The sequence below is a fragment of the Pongo abelii genome, chromosome 6 (genome assembly GCF_028885655.2).
Source record: "Pongo abelii isolate AG06213 chromosome 6, NHGRI_mPonAbe1-v2.0_pri, whole genome shotgun sequence".
NCBI lineage: Eukaryota > Metazoa > Chordata > Mammalia > Primates > Hominidae > Pongo > Pongo abelii.
Window position 1 is genome coordinate 48,652,501 of NC_071991.2, and position 14,460 is coordinate 48,666,960.

General features: G+C 50.5%; 1 protein-coding gene across 4 annotated transcripts in view; it reads right to left on the bottom strand.

Annotated features, from left to right (window-relative positions):
- Nucleotides 1-11,005: 11,005 nt before the first annotated feature.
- EEPD1 (endonuclease/exonuclease/phosphatase family domain containing 1) overlaps nt 11,006-14,460 on the bottom strand; it is a 146,445-nt gene continuing 142,990 nt past the window's right edge. For all 4 annotated transcript variants that reach the window (XM_002818056.5, XM_054559314.2, XM_054559316.2 and 1 more), the window contains one exon: nt 11,006-13,537. In XM_002818056.5, the coding sequence (XP_002818102.1) occupies nt 13,338-13,537 (200 nt within the window). In that variant the 3' untranslated portion in view covers nt 11,006-13,337. The remainder of the gene's footprint in view (nt 13,538-14,460) is intronic.

Here is a 14,460-nt window from a genome sequence, read left to right on the forward strand (position 1 = left end):
ACCTTCTGAGTTTCGGTTTCCTTTTCTGCACCATGGGGCTGAGGTGAGGTTTAAGGGGCCTTGCCAGGTGTGTGGCGCTGACAAGGCTGGCAGCGAGCACCTGTTCACTTCGGTGCCCTCCCCTCTTCCCCTAAGGAAAACCTCCCCACCTCTTTTCCATCTGCTGGACGCCCCGACCTCAAATATGGGTTCTTGTAGACCTTGTGGGTAGTGCTGGGCTCTTCTCTGACAGAGACAAACATCTCGGGGGCCTGGCAACTGGAGAAGGGACTGCTTGTCAGGCAGGAGGTGGCAAACAGAGGCTGGGCGCGGTGGCCCTCACCTGTAATCCCAGCACGTTGGGAGGCCAAGATAAGAGAATTGCTTGAGCCCAGGAGGTCAAACCAGCCTGGGCAACATAGGGAGACCCTGTTTCTACAAACTGAGGGGGAAGAAAATTAACCAGTATGGTGGTGTGTGCCTGTGATCTCACCAGCTACTTAGGAGGCTAAGGTGGGAGGATCGGTTGAGCCCAGGAGTTCGAGGCTGCAGTAAGCCATGCTTACACCACTTCGCTGCAACCTGGGAAACAGAGTAAGACTCTGTCTCAAAAACAGTGGCACTCAGATGACAGCCCTAGATTGGCAGGAGGGCTCATCGCTGTCCACTTCTGGGCCTCACTCAGAGGGAGGCCTTGTTGTCCAGTTCTACTCAACGTCCTCCCAGGAGGCAGGGGCTGCTGGCGTCTGCCAGGTGGGGCCAGGCAGGGAGACCACCCACCTACTCCCACAAGCTGCGGATGAGAACACTCCACCTTGTAGGCCACATAAAGCTGCTTTCATGATTCCCTGGGGTTGTTTCTTCTTTGCTCTCCTTAAGTCTTGGGTAAAGGCTGGGTTACCTGCTCCAGCTAGGCCTAGCTGTGCTGCAGACAGGAGTGTTGCGGGTAGGAAGGTGAGTGCCCCGTGGCAGCCCTGTGGCCACAGCAGGAAGGAAACTCTGGGCAGAGGGCTGGGCTGGCCTGCTCAGGCCCTCTCAGCTGAGGAGAACCAGCCCCAGGCATCTCCAGCCTGGAGGCTCAGGGTTCAATTTCATTAAGGCCGGGCTGGTAGCGGGGGCAGTGGGCACGGGGCCTCAGGCCTGTAATCCCAGTACTTTGGGAGGCTGAAGCGGGTGGATCACTTGAGGTCAGGAGTTCAAGACCAGCCTAGCCAACATGGTGAAACCCTGTCTCTACTAAAAATACAAAAATTAGCCAGGCGTGGTGATGGGCGCCTGTAATCCCAGCTACTTGGGAGGCTGAGGCAGGAGAATCGCGTGAATGCAGGAGAACAGCTTGAACACAGGAGGCAAAGGCTGCAGTAAGCCAAGATGGCACCACTGCACTTCAGCCTGGGCAACAAGAAGGAAACTCCGTCTCAAAAAAAAAAAATTTCATTAAGGTGACCCATGGTTTTCTTACCTGTGATAGAAGATGGAGGGATGAATTGTTTTGCCTGGCTGTTGGGTGAGGCTTCTCTCAGCCAGGAGAGAGAGAAAGAAGTTTCCCTTTGACCTGGTGGGTGCTCAGACTCCTCCTGGCCACATCTTTAGTGGAGACTTACGGAGAGGAGAACACGGAATACAAGAGGATTCCACTCCGGCCTGGCTAGCAGCTTCCCGTCCAGGCTTGCGCAGCTGCAGGAGCGCTGCACTGGAGACCGTATGACCCAGACCAGGGAGGAGTGGCCCTGGAAGGCAGGGATCTTCCTGCTCCCTCTCCCCCAACCCACTCCCAGGGCCTATCCTGGTGGGTGCCCAAAAGGTGATTAACGCACAAAAAGCAACCGAGGGCTTTTAAATAGCCCTTTCTTCTTTTCTCTCTGGGACTTTTAATTTACCCTCCAAATACATACATTTTACCCTCCAAATACACACATTTTAATGTTCCCCTTTTAGGATTAAACACTGAATTCCTTTTGGTGATTCTTTCCAGGGACTGGCATAAAAGGAAGGAATTACAGAGGCGAATCCCTTCCACACACACCCACCCCTAACTGCGAGAACACTGGCACCTCGGTCTACAGGGAAATGTAGTACTTGCTGATTCTTTTAAAAAGTATAAATTTTGGCCAGGCGCAGTGGCTCATGCCTGTAATCCCAGCTACTCGGGAGGCTGAGGCAGGAGAATCGCTTGAACCCGGGAAGTGGAGGTTGCAGTGAGCTGAGATCGCGCCATTGCACTCCAGCCTGGGCAACAGAGCAAAAACTCTGCTTCAAACAAAAAAAAAAAGTATTAATTTTATTTATACTTTAAATAAAGTTTTTATTCCTTTAAAAAGTGTGTTTTATTATTTTTTGTGGCTTGGGCTTTTTATTATTTGTGCATTGTATTCATTGTGTTGTGAAACATTTCAAACATACACAAAAGTAGAAAAAATGTATTATGAACCCCTATGTTCCCTTGACCCAGGTTCAACAACTATCTACGTTTTGCAAATTTAAGTGGATTTCTAACTCTACTCAATCCTTCCCATGCAGGGGAAGGAGGAAGAGATAGACCATCTGTTTATTAATTAATCCTAAAGTTTCTAGAAAACTTGCACTTCTAATTCTGTTTTATGAAACCTCCTGCCTTCTGGGCTGAGGAAGGGCAGGCCCAGGCTGCAGGGCCCAGGAGGCTCTCGGAAGGAGAGGCTGCTAACCGAGAGGAGGAAGCCGGAAGCCCTGGAGCTCAACCATTCATTCCCGCAGTGGAATTCTCTGCTGGGGAGAGGCTCCGCCATTCCTCAGTCTGGGCTGGAACTGAGCCTTTCAAGGGCTAAAGGTACCCACCATGAGCCAAGCAAGGATACCTCTTTCACAGCTTCGCTCAGCTCTTACTCTTCTGGGAGGCTGAAGTTCCTCTGCTGTCTCCGCTGTACCCAACCAGCAGCGCTGTCCTGCACTGCAGCCAGCTTGTCTCACCCTTCCACAGAGGCTGCTCCTGCCCTGGGTGGATGCGCTGACTGAGAGGGGACACCAGGCAGGAGCTCAGGGCCGGAAGAACCTCCTCACTCACCAGGCCCAAGGGTGCTAAGCCATCAGCAATTTTCCAGATGGCTGCTGCCTGACGTGATTTGAGACATCGTCCCAGATTCCACTTAGGAAATACCCCAGACACCTGAGGCTGGGCCCAGGGGTGTGGGAAAGGACGTTGGGCTGACCCGGAAGAAGTTGCCTGAGGGTTGTTCTCATAACTTTTGAAGAAGGGAGTGGTGCCTGAGGCTCTGCTTGGATAAGCCACCGCTGTCAGGACCTGCTGCGGGGAGACCAGCGTCTCAGCCTCTCAAGACAGCTCCCTAAGGAAAGATGAGATAGGAAGGGGCCTGCAGGCTGCAGGATGAAGGGAAGTCAGTTCAGTCCTTTTTCTCTTAACTCAGCTTTGTGCTCGTGATTATATTATTTCCTTTCTGATTACCAAAATGATGCTTTCATATTCATTGCAGAAAATTAAGAATACATTTAAGAATGAAAACAAAAATGTTCTTTTGTTACACACACAGAGAGAGAGAGAGAGAGAGAGAGAAATAGAGTAAAAGTATGGGCTAAGAATTCTGGCTTTGGCCAGGAGTGGTGGCTTACCCCTGTAAACCCAGCACTTTGGGAGGCCAAGGCGGGCTGATCACCTGAGGTCAGGAGTTCAAGACCAGCCTGGCCAACACGGTGAAACCCCATCTTTACTAAAAATACAAAAATTAGCCGGGCATGGTGGCGTGCACCTGTAGGCCCAGCTACTCGGGAGGCTGAGGCAAGGGAATCGCTTGAACCTGGGAGACAGAGGTTGCAGTGAGTTGAGATTGTGTCGCTGCACTCCAGCCTGGGTGACAGAACGAGACTCTGTCTCAAAAAAAAAAAAAAAAAAAGAACACGGGCTTTGGAGTTAGGCTGTTTTCAGCTCCCACCTCCGCTACTGGCTTCTGGAAAATTGTTCATCTCTGAGCCCTGGCACCGTGGGTAGTAAGCCATGTTTCATTACATTGTCTGGAGAACTATATGAGAAATATTCATAAAGTTTCTAATATAACTTCTGGCCCTAATAAGTCCTCGATAAATACCAATTCTAATGTGGCTGACAGATTTTTTGAGAAATTTAAATTTGCCTTCATTTTCCACCTAAGAGATGGTCCCTGCTCCACTGGAAGGCAATCAGCCAGCAAGACGCCACCTCCACCCAGTCATCCTCACACGGGGGACTCACTGTGGTCAGAAGAGAAATGAAAGGACAGTGACTCGAGGGCAAGCCAAAGTGTTCTTCCAGGATGCAGTGTTGATTTGCAATTTTCCCACAAGCTTGGGCCATACCTCATTCATCCCCAGAGTCTCTGGGAACAGTTGGCAACGGGCCTTCCCAGGAGGGCCACAAGCTTCTGCCAGCCCCGTTCTCCAGGATGGGGCCAGAACAGCGCCTGCCCGTGGTGGCACTGCCTTTCACTGGAACCTTTGCCTTGCCCCTTCCTAGTATCATCGTCTGCCTGGGTGTGTCCGTGTCTGTCTGTCTGTCTCCCTGGCCCAGCTCCTAGTCTAGTGTCTGATCTGATTGGTTAGTGGTTAGTGTCCTATGGCTGTCAAAGATACAACCTCACCCCTGCTTAGTAAAGTGCCTGACCCACTATAGATGATCAAGACCTTTTTCTTTTTTTTTGAGATTGATTCTTGCTGTATCACCCAGGCTGGAGTGGGATGGCGTGATATCGGCTCATTGCAATCTCTGCCTCCTGGGTTCAAGTGATTCTCCCACTTCAGCCTCCCAAATAGCTGGGATTACAAGCCCAGCACCACATCTGGCTACTTTTTGTATTTTTAGTAGAGACAGGTTTTCACCATGTTGGCCAGGCTGGTCTTGAACTCCCGACCTCAGGTGACCCACCCATCTTGGCTTCCCAAAGTACTGGGATTACAGGCATGAACCACTGCACCTGGCTGATAAAGAACTATTTTTTAATGTGGATGGATGGACCATCCATAAATTATTCTTACAACTATATCTGGCTTCTGTGCAGCAAGAATGTCTCTGCAATCTGTATGACAACAGCTAAGTTGATGAAGGACAGAAGTAAAGCCACTGGGAGGTGGCCAGAAAACAGGGTTCAGCTTGCAGAGGCTTAGAAGGCACATTTCTGGAAAGGCATGCAAGCCCTACAGTACCCAGAAGATGCAGGTGCACCTCTGACACTGCAAGCTTCTATTGATAACCCGTTCTTGTTATCTATCAATTTATGTAACTCATACTTGTTTATATTTTCAATCAGGGTTTGGAAGAGGGAGGAGGGAGGTGGGAGTGCGTGGTAATCATGGCAGAAGAAACGTGTTCTGGAAATAAGCCCTGAGGTGAGTAAAGGCACATTTGCCTTGAATAATTGAAAGTCTATGACATGCCTGGCTCTGTGCTTGGCTCTTTGGAGAGTAAGGTTGAACTAGGATGTGGTCACTAGTGTACAACAGGGCTTCCTAACCTCTGCACTGTTGACATTTGGGGTCAGACTTGTTGGAGGAGCAGGGGTTGTCTGCGTTGTAAGATGTTAGCCGCATCCCTGGGCTCTACCCACTAGATGCCAGTAGCACCATCACCCCAGCTGTGACAACCAACGATGTCTCCAGACATTGCGAAATGTACCTCTCTCCATTGGAAACCACTTGAACCTCCATCCAGTGTTAAGTAACAAGGCAAGACAGTGAGCAAATAAGTGCCAAGCAAATCGCGTGGACGTTTAGGACCACCAGAGTCGAGGCAGGCTGGGAACCGGCATGGGATGGAGTGGTTGCAGAAGACCCTGGAGGTGGAGGTTGGGGTGGGGATTGGGAAGGGTTTCTGGGTTAGGTGGATTCCAGTGGATAGAAGATTTTAGGCAGGAGGAAAAGCACAGGCTAAGGCTCAGGGTCAGCAAAGAGGAAGGGTGCTAGAAGGGCAGTCAAGACTCTGAACTGACTGCAGAAGAGGATACTTGTTTTCATTTTAAAATAACAGAATCCACGCTTTAAAAATTGCAAGGCTCAATGAGGAGTCTGGGCTTCTCCCTCAGTATAGTTTGGCGGTTTGTGTGGTTTCGAGGCTTTTTTCATATAAGCCGACAGGCCGTGTCTTTACAGACTGAAGCATCTCATCCTCTGGATTTCTTCCCAGCTATGGAGGAGCTGGGTCTCCGCCCATGTTTTGCACTGAAGAACCAAGCCCTGGCCTTGGTGATGTGCTGGTAAATGTCTAACAACGAGCTCTCAGTGGAAAGTGTTCTGATTTGTAGCCTTTGTCAATCTTCATGGCGTAAATACTTCCACCAAGGGCAAAGCCAAGCTACCAATAACTAACAGCTGGCTGGCAAAATTCCTGAAACTTGAACAATCAGCTCCTATGAGCAAGTAGGAGCTGACTCCAGCCCACCTCTGCCTGCATGGCTCTCTACAAGTCCTGTGGAGAACTTTATTCTTTTAGCAGCTCAAAAAAAATTCTTACATATTTATTACTGAGCCAAACTACAAGTTCAGAGCATAGGAACAAAGAGAAAAATCCTTTCCCTAATAAAATATGTTGAACTGTCCCAATAGTGGTGATGTTTTTGGCTTGATGGGGTCACACATTAGGGATCTTGCATCAATATGTACGCATCTCAGACCCAGTTCCCAAGAGGCCCAGCTTGGTTCTGCTCCAATGTCTCTCCTGGGAGTTGTACCTGATGGTTTTTGCCATCACAGCTCACTGCAGCCTGGAACTCACAGACTCAAGCAATCCTCCTGCCTCTGCCTCCCAAATAGCTGGGACTCCAGGTGTGTGCCACCACGCCCAGCCAGTACCTGGCTTTATTACCAGTTTTCATCTGAATCCACTGGGGAATGGGACAATTTTGTTTTTGTTTCTTGGCTAGGAATTGCTTAATCCTGAAAGTTTTGTGAGAAGACATGGTAGGAACAGGGCCGACAGCACATGGCACAATGGTGGAGCTCGGCAAGCATGGGAGACGGGGAGCGTGGGAGCGTGAGAGAGTGGGAGCATGGGAACACGGAAGCACGGGAGAGGGGGAGCATGGGAGCGCGAGAGTGTGAGAGAGTGGGAGCATGGGAACACGGGAGCGCGGGAGAGGGGGAGCATGGGAGCGCGAGAGTGTGAGAGAGTGGGAGCATGGGAACACGGGAGCGCGGGAGAGGGGGAGCATGGGAGCGCGAGAGTGTGAGAGAGTGGGAGCATGGGAATACGGGAGCGCGGGAGAGGGGGAGCATGGGAACGCAGGGAGTGGGAGCATGGGGGCATGAAAGAGCGGGAGCACGGGAGCACGGGCCTCGCATGCTATGCTCATCCATGGTGGCCTTTAATTGGTTCAAACACATGTGGCCTCCATTTCAGGAGTCAGCACCATTTTTGGGGGGTCCTAATTTTAAAAATGTTTACGAACTGGATTATTTATCTTAAATCGGGGCTTTTTTCCCCCTAAATTTCCATGCAACCTTTTCAGATGGCTTTTTAATAATTGTTATTTGTAATAATGTCAATAGCTATGAATAATGAATTCTGTCTTCCCTGCTAAACTGTAAGCTTCACACAAAAGGGATTATCCTGTGAAGTGTCAGGCACACATTAGGCCTTCAGTAAATATGAGTTGGATGGATGGATGGATGGATGGATGGATGGATGGATGCTTTGGCTTAGATCATTCTCTCCCCTCCCCCTTCCTCTCTCCCTTATTTCCCTTATTTAATTTATTCTAACCAGCCAGCTGCTAAGTGGGCAGGCTGGAAAAGGTGCTACTCATGAAGTTCTTAGGAAGGAAGTGTCCAGTGTCAGCCTGGTCCCAGAGGCTCTGAATGAGGGTTCGCTGCAACTTCCAGCCTGGCCCAGAGAGAGATTTCTGTATCAATGAGCCACCCAGATCCAAGTGATAGCTCCATCCAAACCACTTTAGAAATCACACCTCAAGGCCATACTGAATTGGATTGTCCTTATTTAAAGCATTTCAAAGTAAAACATCCAGGTATTCCTTTACTGAGGGGGAACAAGTAGGAATCAAGCCCAAGAAAACAAGAAAACATCTCCAGGCACTGAACTGCTAATGCAACCTTGCACCAGCCCAGCCCTAGGACTTGTCAGCTGGCAACCCGAAAATCCAACAGGCCTCAGGCTACTTAAGCCCATTAATGAAGCAGAGTACGCTAAGGTATCTGGTGTGCACACATGAGCACGTGTCTTTGTGTACACATCCTCACAACTCTGCATGGCCAACACCTTTGCTCATTCAGCCTGAAACCTCAATTCCTGCACCAACAAAGCATCCCTTGGCAAACACTGCCCCTCTCAGGGGGTTTTCTCTCCAGGATGCAGTGGTGGATCATGCCAAGGCATGAGCTCTTAAGTCGTCTCCAATCCTCTCCTGGCTGATTCCTCTAGAAGTACAGTGACCTGCCCCCTGACTGCATGACCTACCCTTCCCAAGCCCCTCACAACACCACTCACAATGTGTCTGCTCATGCAGGCTGCTCTGCGGACACTCCTTGGAGAGGCTGGGCCTGCCAAATTCAGTGACCATCCCAGGGAATGTTGGCTGTCCCTCCCCACAGGAATTCACCCAGTGGCCGCCTGTCCTTGTGCTCATGGTAAATCCAAGGTGCTGTGTGTGTGGTCCCCAGAGAAGCTTTATTGAGTTTCCCACTGAGTTTCTCTACCAGGAACAGCTGGAGCCTGGGAGCAGCAGTTTTTGGCCCTCAGAGAGCCTCTGGGTTTTTCTCAATAATCAGTGTGCATGTGACAGGTACCACTGGCCCAGGGGTCCCTACTTCCGAGGGCCCAAATTGACCAGTGGAAAGTATAGAATTACATGCTATTGGGAGACCACAAAGCTTGTAAGGAGCAGAGAGAGCCTGGGGATAAAATGTAAACACTAAGAAATAAGCAGTGAAAGATTATTTTTAGAAACACTGCCACTTAGTGAGCCCTTAAGATTTGTCAGAGCATTTGAAACAAATGGCTCCCCTGCAGTGTCACACCACTGGCCCTGCAGTCAGATGCCCTGAGAGCTGGGCAGATGTTTATTTTTCACAACCTTCTCAGAGAGGTTTTGTCCTCACTTAATAGACAAGAAAACTGGGACTCTGCCAGACAACTTGAACGTGCAGGGGCCAGCAGCTATGACACAGAGAGCTGGGACAGAAGCCAGGCCTGCTGCCTCCAAATCCTGGGCATGTAGCCATTGAGCAGTGACAACACACCCGTGGTCCTCAGGGGAGAAGTGCCACCCACTCTGTCTGTGGTGTAAGAGTTTATGTCCAACTAAGCCCAGGCAGAGGCACTTTGCCTCTGGGTGCAGGGCGTGCTGGTAGAAGTGCAACGCTGGTGGGCAGGCATTCTGGCTCTGCCCTTTCTCCTTGTAGAGCCCTAGCCTGGTTACCTTCTCCATGCCTCAGTTTCCGCCTCTGTAAAAGGAACAGAAGAAAGATAATAGGACCAACTTGATTGCACTGTTGTGAGGATGAAGTCAGTTTAAAGTATGAAGTGCTTAGAACCGTAAAGGGTCAATAAGTGGGGGCATGGGGTATTTGAAACTCTGTGCTGAGTTTAAGACCTGTGAGTGCTGTTCAAGTCATTAATTCCTTTCCCCAGAAAACAAACCCTGTGGCTGTCTCAGGTGAGTTTCACTTATCTCCCCTGCACAGAGGGTGGAGTCTTAAGCCATGCTGGGCAGAACCGAAAACCCAGGTGTTAGGATTCTCACCCATTCCAGAGGGCAATGTCATCTGCACTGAGGAGAATTCTGATGTCAGAACCAAAGAAACACAAAGAAGAAAATAGCATCCCCTTGACTTCGGAAGAAAGCAGCTCTTTAGGAAAGGCCAAGCCCGTGTCCTCCCTTGCAGTCCCTAGAGCAGCCATGAGGGAGTCAAACCTTGGGCCTAGTTATTTGAGGCCCAGGAGGGCTTCCGGCCTCTAGTCAGTCACCCCTGCAGTGCTGGCAGAGCTGATAGAGATGGCTGGGGCCCCATCCCTGCATAGAAAGAGCCATCTCTGATCTGTGGTAGACAATGGGCAGGAGAGGAGAGAAGTTCCATTGGGGCCCGGAACGGACAGTTGGCTGCCTGCAGTTCTCCTATGATAGGGAGAGCAGGGAGAATGCCATGGGCTCCCAGTCAGCGCCTGTGGGACTGTAAGAGCTTTTCTGGTACTTAATCCCTTCTTCCCCTCCCAACCCCGGTTCAGCAGCAGGGGACTCCCCTTGGCTTCTCCAACAAAGTTCTTCGCAGTTAGGCCCCTTCTCAGACAATCTTGGAAGATGGAGCAGCAAGAAAAGAATGGAGAGGGAGAATGGAAGAGGTGGACTCAGAAATGCCACATTTGTGGGTAGAGCTGGGGCTGGGGTGGGAGGAAGCGCTGAGGAAGGCACAGAAACAATCCAAGAGAGGCAGGTCAATTCCACACAGCGGAACATGACTCAGTGGGAAAAAGAAAGGAGCTATCGGGCCACAGAAAGACACAGAGCAACCTTAAATGCATGTGGCTAGGGGTAGAAGCTTACATGAACAGGCTGCATACTCTCTAATTCCAACCAAACGACACCCTGGAAAAGACAAAACTATGGAGATGGTGAAAAGGGCAGTGACTGTCATGGGTTAGGGGGAGGGAGGCATGGGTGAATAGGTGGAGAACAAGAGTATTTTTTTTAGACAGTTTCGCTCTTGTTGCCCAGGCTGAAGTACAATGGCATGATCTCAGCTCACTGCAACCTCTACCTCCCAGGTTCAAGCAATTCTTGTGCTTCAGCCTCTGAGTAGCTGGGATTACAGGCATGCGCCACCACATCTGGCTACATTTTGTATTTTTAGTAGAGATGGGGTTTCACCATGTTGGTCAGGCTGGTCTCGAACTCCTGACCTCAAATGATCTGCCCGCCTCCACCTCCCAAAGTGCTGGGATTACGGGCTCGAGCCACCATGCCCCACCACAAAGGCATTTTTAGATCAGAGGAACTATTCTGAATGATTCTGTAGCATGGTGATACATGTCATTCTACATTTGTCAAAACCCACAGGATGCACAACACAAAGAGTGAACTTTAATATAAACTATGAACACTGTAGCTAATAATAATGAATACAAGTTCATCAGTTGTAACAAAGTGCCACGCTAATGCAACATGCTAATTAGAGGGAGAAATATGCAAAGAAGAGGGGGGATATGGGAATCCCTTTGTGCCTAATTTTTCTCTAAACATAAAACTGCTCTTACAAATAAAGCCTATTAATTAAAACAACAAAATACAAAGCAACAACTAAAACCAAAACAGCTAACACCCAATGGGTTGAGCTGGAGTAAGAACAGGCTGCCCAGCACATTTCCTGGGCCACTGAGCCCCGGGCGTGAAAAGCAAAAGGGCCAGTGAGGTTTGGCTGGGACTCAGCATCCCAGCCTCTGGCTCAAGCCCGATTACGAACACAAAGGTCATCTGATTGGATTTCCTTTCCCCTCAGCTCACTTAAGGAGGCCTTCCTGTCCACAGCTTTGGTTGCAAAAAGGAATCTGGCTAAAGGAATTTGGGACATCCAGCTGGTGAACGTAGGGGAGGTTTTACCTTTAGATGAGGCACCAGAAACGATGCGCTCCCTGGTAGCATCCTGAGCTGCCCCTCTTGACTTTAATGCTAACCCTGCTGCTTTTCCTCAAGGCTCAGACATCCCATTTCGATGCTTCCAGAGGCACAGCCTGAACCCAGGGACAGGAGCTGCCGCCCTCCCACTGCAGAGACCTCAGAATGGACACAACTGATTCCCAAGTACCCTTAGAGATCCTGGAAGAGGGTTCCCTTCCCGTCCCCAAGACCAGTGATGCTCCTTGGAGCCAGGTGGCCCCAAAAGGATGGCCTTTGGGGAAAAATGGGCCCCCTTCACGGCCCATCAGCTCCAGATCAGAGAAGCCACTGGGTTTACACTGCTTGGGGACAGGAGGGTTCTTGATACTGGTCCACATTTAGTGTTCGGTGTGGAAAGCGGAATAAGTCCTCAGCTTCCATGGGATACTGGAATAATCTAGGTAATCTAAGCTCATAACTCACCTTTTCACTATTTACTTTCATATTTTTCAATTCATGTTAAGCATAAAGTTGAAATGGGAGCACACAGCAAAACCTGAGTCTGCATCCCCTCTATTTACCCAGTGGTGTGACCTTGAGGAGGTCGAGCTCTCTAAGCCTCAGCTTCTTCAGCTGTGAAACGTGAATTGTGGCAGATCTCCCTGGGATGGTGTTGCCTAAGGGAAATCCCTCCTGGCTTGGGCTCGGGGATGCAGATGCCTAGTGGCAGGCACGCATCCTCGCTTCCCCCCACAACCTCTCTCCAGCCCCACAACCAACTGTCCCTACCTCCAGCCACTAGGAGGGGCACTCTCCATGATACTCCGAGGTCTAACTTATGTATCCTGACACAGCACACATTCCTGACAGTCAACCACAGGAGGCTCCGGGCTAAAAACTGGAGTGAGTGGGGAGAAGGGAGGAGGTGATACCACCTTGAGAGAATTCTTGTCCTGCAAAGAGAACTGAACAAATGGTGCTCCAGGCAAAAGCCAGGCTGGTGAAGGAGGCAGGGGATGAAGGAGGGCTGGGAAGGGGAGATGATAGAGAGGCTTCACAGAGGTCCAGGCAAGTTGATGGGGGCTTGAGAGGCGCCTCTGCAAGGCCTCAAGGTGGGGACATAAAAGGCGCAGGGGAGGTGAAGCCGGTCAGGGCTTGACCCTAGCTCCACACAGAGGCACCTGCCATGGTGCAAATATACACTGCGCGTCGGGGGGCGGGGGGAGGGGGCAGGAGGAGGGCTGTTGTGGACTTGTCCCATGCTCTCACTGCAGCGAGGCAGGTTAATCTGTTTATTTTTTCAAAACAAAACTAAAAATCGCCACTCAATGTATCTGAGCAGAGTGCCCGATCACAGTTAAAAGTTTTCTGTAATGCACAGCAGGAACGTCACAGCCTGGTGGTGAGAAATGAGTGCTTCTGGCGCTGCTGGACTGTGGCCCACAGCCTGAGCACCCCTTCTTCTCCTCCCTCTGCTCATATTGTCCTTGTGCTGTCATCCAGTCAGCAGCGGACAGCCAGCCCAATGCCGCTCAGGTCTGTGGCATCCAGAGATAAAAGGCGTCTCCGCTCCCCACAGGTTTCTGCTTTGCCCACCTGGTGGGGTACGCACCTGGCACGCCACCCCCACTGGAGGTCCTGAATGGTCCACAGAGAAGGCGTGGGGCAATGCCTCAAGTGCTGATGCTCTGAGAATAAAAATTAAAAGGCAGTTCTGCCCTGAAGCGTCACCCTGCAGGGCTCACTCCTTGGCTGTGCCCTCCTGGGTCCCGGGGTGGACACATGGATTTGGTGTCATCATCGCTCGTGCTTGATGTTGGCTTCACTTCTCTCCAAGGCCACCCCGCTGCCGTTCCGAGGGGCATCCTTCTTGCTCCAGTCCTTTTCAGTGTAGAGCTCGGCTAGCACTGGGCAGTGTTCAGAAGCCACCCCGCCCCAAGACCAGTTATCCGGAATCCAAGGGTTCGTGAGGCCTTCTCTCACCACAGCCCAGTGACCTGAAGGGAGAGGAAGGAAAGAGACTGGGAATCAGGATGGGGGGTTGGGAGTGGGGGGGTCCTGGATTGGCAGGTGGAGGGTCGCACCACATGTCTGCAGGCCGGGGTGCCCGGAGAGGCTGCCTCAGGTAGCTGGAAGGTGCCTGTGCATTTGCCTGTGCATATTAAAGGTCTCGGCCAATTTGATTTTCCACATAAACAAGGGTTTCTGCATTTAGGCAGTGAAAGCACCCAGAGGCCAGGCCTCCTGTCCATCCAGACACACGTGGGCACATGGGCTGACCTGTCTTCATACACGCGCTGCTGTGAATCTGATCACAAAACAGAGAAAGACGCCTCATAAAGACATCCCAAGTCCAAAGCAAAGGTCCAATTTTGCAAAGCAAGAGACACTAAGGGGGTTAGGGGTAGAAATTCTTTCTACAGAAAGGGTAAAAACGAAAAAATTACAGAAGCTTATGAGAAAGTAACGGTATTTTTAAAATGAGGATTTCGAAATCTATGAAGCAGGAAATATATTTGAATATAATTAAATAATGAATAGTTACAAAAACAATTACAGAATGGCTAGATAGCACTGTGTGGTCCTTAGTGCAGGATTGACATGGGCCTGGATTCTGGGTGGAGCTTTGGCACACACTGCTGACCGTTCTGTAGCGGGGGCAACTCCTCCCTGAGCTCAGCAACTTCACAGGAAAGGAACCACTGAAAGGATTTCCAACTTCCTTCCAGCCCTGTTGGCTCAGCTTCCCCAGCTCTCTTCCTTCAACAGCCACCTTCCTGGGAGCCTGCAAAGGCTGTGGGCTGGCCTCTTTTCCTGGCCCATAGGGCATTTCTGCAAACCAAGGCTAGTTTGACAATTGTCATTCTCCCTGAGACCCACCTTCTACATCATTTGGGTCCTCCCATGACAGAGTACAACA